The sequence below is a fragment of the Choristoneura fumiferana genome, chromosome 24 (assembly GCF_025370935.1).
Source record: "Choristoneura fumiferana chromosome 24, NRCan_CFum_1, whole genome shotgun sequence".
Classification (NCBI taxonomy): Eukaryota; Metazoa; Arthropoda; class Insecta; order Lepidoptera; family Tortricidae; genus Choristoneura; species Choristoneura fumiferana.
The window spans coordinates 7,319,990-7,328,542 of record NC_133495.1 but is presented as its reverse complement, the minus strand read 5'-3'; the positions used below and the strand labels follow the sequence as shown (position 1 = coordinate 7,328,542).

At 38.7% G+C, this 8,553-nt stretch overlaps 1 protein-coding gene across 1 annotated transcript; it reads left to right on the top strand.

Moving 5' to 3' along the window:
• The first annotated feature begins 400 nt into the window (after positions 1-400).
• LOC141441532 (serine/threonine-protein phosphatase 2A regulatory subunit B'' subunit gamma-like) lies at positions 401-6,534 on the top strand. The gene is made up of 8 exons (XM_074106300.1): positions 401-634; positions 1,220-1,571; positions 2,388-2,559; positions 2,914-3,102; positions 3,410-3,546; positions 4,436-4,649; positions 5,211-5,338; positions 6,343-6,534. Exons 1-8 carry the CDS (start codon positions 499-501, stop codon positions 6,440-6,442), a joined length of 1,428 nt encoding a protein of 475 aa, XP_073962401.1. The 5' UTR covers positions 401-498; the 3' UTR covers positions 6,443-6,534.
• The last annotated feature ends 2,019 nt before the right edge of the window (positions 6,535-8,553 follow it).

The following is an 8,553-nucleotide window of genomic DNA, read 5'->3' as shown; positions in this document are numbered from 1 at the left end:
GTACTTAATTAATAGTGCATGTTTGCATGTATCATAATAACACTGTTTTATTTGCGGTTTTTGCGACAAAAAAACTTTCTTATTTAGCGGCTAAGCAACAACTTTAATTACGCCATCTGTTGAAGAATAGCGACACTAATTATACGTTCCATTGCACTTGATTTCAAGATGGTTGTTTTTTTTTTTCAAGCATAAGCTCCGATGCCTAGTTATTTTAACGAATACATGAAAGTTATTATAATTTCGGGATTGTCCTCACATAAGTAAATAATAAATAAGCGGGTATAATAAACATAACTGGGTATGATTCGCGAGTAATCAAAACATTTTATGCTTGAGACGAGCGAGCGACTGAAACGTGAACGTAATTTTTTGACAGTGACAGTTGACAGTTCTCGTTCTCGTCTTTCCGCTTTCGTAGATTCTTTCTTTGATGTTTGTTTACATAAATAAAAAATAAAGTCCACTTTATTCAAAAACTTAAATTTGTCACACAAAATGTCAGAAAAAGATGTAAAAGATGAAGACGCTGTAAGCAACCCTCCTAGCGAGGAACAGTCTGCAAATGTCGAAGAAATTAAAGTTAATAACATGCTAAAAGATCGCTTACGAAAGTATATTAAGAAATTAGATGGTAAAACTTTTTATACACCTTATATATAGATAGGACATGAATTAAAACGAGCCCTTTGACTAGTGATAACCTCGGACCAAATATAAGATCAGAATGCTGCTACCGGCCAAGTGCACAACTACTATCAAATTTCTCCAAGCAATCTAGTTATACATATGGCCACATTTTGCTGTTCTTAGAATTCATACTATCTCTATTTCTTTTTTTACTTTTTATCTAAGCATAGCTTACAAAAATATGTAAGTATGCATGTATGTACTCTTTATTGTACAAAATAAGTAAACAAACACAGATGATAAACAGTACAAAGGCGAACTTATATAACCTACTTAAAATACTTACTTACTTACTTAAAATAGTGAAAAATAAGAAGTTTTTTCTGCTGACTGTAGGTACTTCTTGCTGATTGTACTTGCAATGTCATCCAACTTACATATCTGTAACTTCAAGCCAATCTGACCACTAAAAATGGGTCAAAATGAAGGAATGATAGAATGAGAAATGGGGGAAAGGAATGCATGAGGTTATTTTATTCTCAAGAAATCAATAACCAACTTTATTTTAATATATCCATCTTTATAACAGATACAAACACCAGCATAACAAAAGAAGAGAGCAAAAAACTAGAAGTAGAGACATTTAAACAGCTGTACAAGCTTAGAATTGATGGCAATGAAGAGTCTTACAAGAAAATACCAAAGTTTTACTACAAACTGCCTCGACCTGATGAAGTATTGTCCCAGAAGTTGAGAGAAGAGGCCAGGGCTCAGTTTTTACAGAAAAAGAGTAAAGAATTGCTAGATAACAGCGAGCTAAAGCACCTATGGGGTTTGTTGGAGAAATCTAACGGCAGCTACAGTATGGCCAATAATGATGAGCTGACTATTGACTATTTTCAATTTAAAAAGATAAGGGATGATGCGGGTCCCAAGTACAGGTATGAACAGAGATGAGAGTGAGAATGGAATAGCTTACTTTTTTTTTCTATTTTTTTTTTTGAGGCTTAAGTGCACCAGTGTGACTATGCCAGCCTCATTGAAAGACTCGATGTCCACATTCATCAAACACTCCTATTGCGATGTCCAGATTATCTGGCTGCAAAGGATGCTTGATGAACCTGTAAATTCGTACTGCATCTTCCGATACCGGACAACTCAAAATAATATTCACTGCACCATTGAACAGGTCCAAATCACTCAAATACCTCTCGCGGATATCCTTGGTCAATACACACTCCACCAAAAAATGTCCTACTAATGTATTATGTACTTAATCTTATTACAATCCATGCACGTGGGGGATTGAACTACTTTCATCATATTTAAAAATTTAGCTTATTAAAATACAAATAACGAGATTTCAAAAATTATAAGTGCTATCCTGTAACTACCAAACTAGGCTGAGCCTGCATCCTGGAATTTTATTTTATTTTATTTTATTTTTTGTCTTGGCATCACTTTCAAGTTACAAATCAGACAGATAAGTAGAATGTCCTGTATATAGTAAAGTTAACTTGTCACAGTTGTCACACTTGTCAATACCCCCACATGTTTCTGGAAAAAATTTCTTTTTAGACGGACAGATAGATGCACAGTAAAGTAATTCTAAAAGGGCCCTGTTTTCTTTTCTTTTAAGGTATGGAATCCTAAAAAGATGTTTTCTTTCTTGTAAACTTGTACAGAACTTTAAGCTTCCGATTCAGATTCATACTTGGCTAGTTATCATATTAATCAATGCTAAATTAAATTGTCAGACCATACTTCACCGCTGAGGTGTTCGGGCGCCTCCAAGCGGCGGAAGGCAACGTTGGGCGCGTGCGCGGCGTGTCTCTGTTCAACTACATCATGCGGCGCGTGTGGCTGCAGCAGACCAGGATCGGCCTGTCGCTGTATGACGTCACCGGACAGGGCTACTTGACCGAACATGTCAGTATCACTATTACATATTATAGGTACATACTAGCTGGTTACCCGCGATTCTGTTGGCGCATAATTCGTTTCTTGCTAACAAATCTAAGCAATTTTCCGGGATAAAAACTATCCTATGTCCTTCTCTGGGACTCGAAATTATCTGTATACCGATTTCATATTACCTAAGTAGTACAGGACACATATAGAGATTTTCCAAGGTTTTTTTTTATAAGAGGGGACAAACCAACGGGTCACCTGATGGAGAGCGATCACCGTCGCCCATGGACACCCGCAACACGAGGGGAATCACAGGTTGTGTAAGCAATAGGCAGGCTGCATGTACATACATAATTATTTCTTTTTCCCCAGGATCTGGAGAGTTACATAGCAGAGCTGGTACCATCCCTTGCAGCCCTGGATGGCCTGGACTCCTCGTTCAGCTCCTTCTACGTCTGTACTGCTGCCAGAAAGTTCCTGTTCTTTCTCGACCCCCTACGGGTGGGGAGAGTCAGGATCCGGGATGTGCTGTCCTGTTCCTTCCTTGACGATTTACTGGAGGTAAGAGAGAGATATGGGCTACCTATAATTTTAAACCAAGATGAAGTACTTTAAGCTTCCATAAAATATTTCAAACATTATGTTTGATATAAAACTTTGTCCTTAAAATTATAAGCACTATTGGTTGTGTGAACTGCAGATTTCGCGAGTTTAACCCTTCTGGTTCGCATAAGTACTACGAGAATCACAATAATTGTATATTATTTTTTATTATTATTAATATGTATCACGAGTCACAGACAGACGTATGACGTAATGTATTGATGCCCCAACGCTGCCATACTTCCAAAGTGTCCTCTTCTTCCAGCTGCGTGAAGAGGATCTGCCGATGGAACTCCAGGAACAGAACTGGTTCAGCGCGGCGTCGGCGCTGCGCGTGTACGGACAGTACCTCAACCTCGACCGCGATCACAACGGCATGCTCAGCATCAACGAGCTGGCCGGGTAACTACACAACACAACACAACACACCACAACACAATACAACACAACACAATACAACACAACACAACACAACACAGCAAAATCCAACATTCAAAATACAACAAGGAATAAAATTCGCTCCCCTTTGGTATGCCGTGTGACGGATCCGTCCAGGCCACGCCCCCAAAGTAATGTGTACCTTATGCTTACATATTTAGAGTCCAATTTTCTTCGGATCTATCACGGCGCCCCACAATGTAATTTGAAACCTAAAAAACCTAATTAGAGTCCAACTTTCACCTTTCTTTTTGAATACCTAAAACATACCTACAGGCATACCAAAGCACAACATGGAATAGAATTCGCTCCGGTCCTCTGTATAGTTCCATATAGATACAATCCAAGGCTTTTCAAGACTAGATGGAATAGCGTGATACAGAACCAGTGAGATCCTATATATACTATAGATATGATTTGAGAGTTGAAGTAAATGATTACATACACAGCTACATAAAGAACTGATCTATCTATCTATCTAACGAAGGTTTTATTATTACAAGCTTTTATTTAGTTTCAGTTTATTTAGTTTTATTCAGTTTCATGTTTGTCATCAAATCTTGCAAATTGAATTTGTTCCACTTCTCGGTTACCGATTGAGCTGAAATTTTGCTTACGTGTGTAAATTGCGTGACAATACAATAATCTGGCAGTGACATCCTGGTAGTCAAGCCAGGATCGTCTTCGCAGGACGGAACTCTTCAACGGTTAATGGCACTGTCTTGAAATTTGGTATGCAATTGTAGTTTGGGTGACAATACAAGTAAAGTCGACAAAAAGTACGATCAGCAAAAAAAGCTTGTATTAAAAATGTTTTTTTTTACCAACAACTTATTTTAACATTTTCTTTCAGCTACGGCTCAGGCACGCTAACCCGCGCGTTCCTCGAACGCGTCTTCCAGCAGTGCTTAACATATGATGGCGAGATGGACTACAAGACGTACCTGGAGCTGGTGCTGGCGTTGGAGAACCGGCGCCAGCCCGCCGCGCTGGCGTATCTGTTCCGGCTGCTGGATATCAACTCGCAGGGGTATCTCGACAAGTTCACGCTTAACTACTTCTTCAAGGTTAGTTTAAGCGCAAAGAACGGGTACGTCAGCCATGTAAGGGCTAAACACCCCACTCCATGAATATACAATCTAAAAGAAAATAGGAACCTTTTTTTGTAATAATCGCCATTAAAAGCGAATGCTCTAGTTTATCAGCATCTCTAAAAACTGGCCAAGTGCGAGTCGGACTCGCGCACGAAGGGTTCCGTACCATCTATACAACATTCATTAGATATTAGCAAAAAACGGCAAAAAATCACGTTTGTTGTATAGGAGCCCCCCTTAAATATTTATTTTATTCTATTTTTAGTATTTGTTCTTATAGCAGCCACGGTTATAAATAATCTGTAAAAATTTCAACTGTCTATCACGGTTCATGTGACAACCTGGTGACAAACGTACGGACGGACAGTGAAGTCTTCGTTTTTATCCTTTGGGTACGGAACCCTAAAAATGCTATTTAAAATTACGTCGACGTTAGCCATATGACAGCGTTCCTGGTCACAACTAAACCATAGTATATTTAGATGTAGATATCACGTTCATTTCATTTCTATATACAAAATATTTGTTCGTCAGGCAATCCAAGAGCAAATGGTGGCGCACGGCGCAGAGCCGGTCAACTTCGAGGACGTCAAGGACGAAATCTTCGACATGATCCGGCCGGAGCACCCCTCGCGCATCACTCTACAGGATCTAGTGCGCAGGTGTGTCCACTAGTACCGATTTTACAGTCAGCAGAAGAAAATGAGCAGTTGCGGTGCTCAACATGATCTAAACATTCTCTTGCCCCCTTATTCATAAAACTTAACAAGCCTATGTTAACTGACAAAGGCTTTGTCCCTTTCTAACAAATACAAATGTTGAAGTGACAGATAAGGACAAACGAATTTTAGCGGCATTTTAACTAAAATAGGTTTGATTGTCGTTTATGAATAAGGGGGTTGTTGCCAGAGGTCGGAATTTTCACGGCAAAACAAAAGACTGTCGCAATCAAGCTAGTGTTAGAAGCATTTTAAGAAGAAGAAGAAGAAGATTGATTTATTTGCCAACATGAACAATCCAGGATACGCACACAGAATACAAATAAACAATAAACTAATAAAGAGTGTGTTTGCCAGTCCCTTGCACTGTGTGGCAAAAGGAACAGGCTCAGCTTATGCTGCGCTTGCTCAGAAGCAATCGCAGCAATGATTTTTTATCGGTATCGATAGTTTTGTAATTGAAGAAAAACCGGTCCACCGAATATCACGTCCGTTTCATACAAACATTTGCTACATCGCCGATCGGACTAAATCTAAATGCACCATAATATTTCACGAAATTTTATGATACAATTAATACAAATTCGCGCCCAGTATTCTCTGAGAAATGGAGCTGGACAATGTGAAGTGCCTTTGATTTGAGATCAAGGTCTAGTATACCAATAAGACACAAGTTTTCCATTATTCAATAATATTTGTACAGTCAGCAGCAAAAGTGGATGAGCAGTTACTGTTCGGAGCTCAAAATGATCTACAAATTCTCTTATTACCTTGGCAGTAGAGTCGTATGTAGATCATTTTCAGCACCGTAACTGCTCATCCGCTTCTGCTGCTGACTGTACTAGGTACTTACTCCGCTGGCTCAGCGACCCGTAGTGGATCTTGGCCTCAAAATAAAAGCTTAAATTGTGTATTTGAATAATATTTGTTCCTATATATATTCGCAGCGGGCACGGACACACCGCAGTATCTATCCTTCTGGAGCTGCACGGCTTCTGGGCGTACGAGAATCGCGAAGCACTGGCCGCGGCCCCTGACCACTCCTGACCTCCGGGCTTGGTGCCCCAAGCCGACCATAGCTACATCAACTGACTATAACAGTGTTAAAGAAAAACATTTATTGGTGACATTTAAGGTTGAAAACGTTTTTTAAAACGTTTACCTGAAAAAAGGGACAGCGTCTCTTTCGGTGCCACATCTTACCAGAGGCTGGATTTCATTGCAATTCGTACTTTGTCGACGACGGTCTTCAGCGTTCTTGGACATTAACGCAACACAAGTGGGATGTATTTATAATGATAAATGTGTAGAAAAAAGTAGAAAAGTTCCGTCTACTACAGAATTACATTATTAGCAAAAGGCAAAAAATTACGAAACAAAAACAATAACATGCTTTGTTTTTTTACTTTTTTTTTCATTCGTTGTTGTATTGGTCATAGTATGTAGTGGGTACCACGTGAACAATTAAAGTAGCTATGTTCAAAAGACAGAACCCTGTAACAGACAGCCCTGACTTAATAAGAGGGTCTCGTTGGCGCCCTTTGAGTACGGAATCCTAAATCAGTGATTCGGTGACAGCGCATTGGAAATTAGAGCGTTGAGAAGCCTCTTGAAAGGTGGATGGGGTGATGGAACTGACTATCGATATAAAGTGTTATGATTATGACAAGATGTTACGTAAAAATACTCCTAAAATATGAAATGATGTAAAAATATAGTTTTTATATAGGTGCTCAGATTACATGAATGACAAGAATTGGGTTTCTATTATTAGAAATTAAAGTCCAAGTATAATATGTTTTTGGAATAAATTATTTATTACCCGTAAATTATAACAATCAAAATAACAACAGTATTTAAAACAATTTATATCGATAAAAATAACACGCAAAATTATCCTTAGACATCTAAATTGTACATAAAGTATATTTGATACATTGATTTTATTACGTTTATTATATAAAAATATGCACATTTCTTTAAATTATCACATTATTTATTTTGTGTATAAGATAAGACACTTTTGTGTATCAGCGATTAAAACTAAAAAAAATGCATCAAAAATCGATTTGGCATTATTATTACTTCGTTTTCACATTACAACTTTTAAAAAAATGATGAGCACGATGTGATGAAGATTGTACTTGAAATTTATATAAATAAAAAAAAGTTTGGTTAGTTACACCAATTTTTTAACTTAAGAAGTTAGACAGATTATAATGAAATTTGGTATAGAGGCCAAGTCTTACCCGACTACCCAAAAAAGGAGGGTAATGTATTACAGTATCTAATAAACTGCGGGTAGTCCGCAACGTAGGTACTACCGTCTCATTGACATCAATAAATCGATTGGTATCGACAAGTATCAAGTGCGTTGCCGGCCCTTTGAGAGATTAGGCTCTTTTTTAAAGATCTCTAAGTTGTACCGCTCCGGGAATGTGTCCTGTGGGAGTGGACCAGGTGTGTGTATATCTTTTTTTTCTTATCTTATCTTAACGAGTCTTTAGTACACCTAATGTGACTATGTCAGCCTCTCTCTCTCTGTCGGTGTATCTAGTTTAGTAGTTTATGCTGTGCTGCATAGTTAAAGTGAGATAGGTTCTTCATGACAAAGTCTTAGGGCAAGTACAGACGGGCTGCATTCCAACTGCAATGTAACCGCAACTGCCGACGTTGCAGTTGGAAAGCAGTCCGCCTGCACTAGCCCTTAATGGCATTGACATAAGATTGTTTTTTACTTGGCCTTGGCACTACATCTACAGTATACTACACCGACTCCTGTGCGCTCTTGTACTCGTAAAGACTTCCTCGCTCCAGGAATCCCCGAGGCTTGTCTGTCTGTGTGTCCACGCCGCCGTCGGACGGTGCGCCGTACCCGCCGCCGCCCGGCGAGTTCATTATGTACTTATCCTGGAACAAGTCGAGTCATGTAGAGCTAGGACAAATATGTAGTGCAAAATCCATTTTCTAACACAAAATGCAAATAAAACATATGCATAATTAAATATAATGACCCGGATAACTCACGTCTTAAATCGAGTTAACAAGTCGAGCTAAACTCGATTTAAGACGTGAGTTATCCGGGTCATTATATTTAATATGAGTGAGTGTCTCACGGTAGTTTCATGTTCAAAACATATGCAGCTCGAATATGTGTC

Bases quoted from the DNA above. Each gene is read 5' to 3' on its own strand.
- LOC141441532 (XM_074106300.1), top strand. From the start codon at position 499: ATGTCAGAAAAAGATGTAAAAGATGAAGACGCTGTAAGCAACCCTCCT. The intron at 1,572-2,387 runs GTATGAACAGAG...TTAAATTGTCAG, and splicing joins GATGCGGGTCCCAAGTACAG to ACCATACTTCACCGCTGAGG. The intron at 2,560-2,913 runs GTCAGTATCACT...CTTTTTCCCCAG, and splicing joins AGGGCTACTTGACCGAACAT to GATCTGGAGAGTTACATAGC.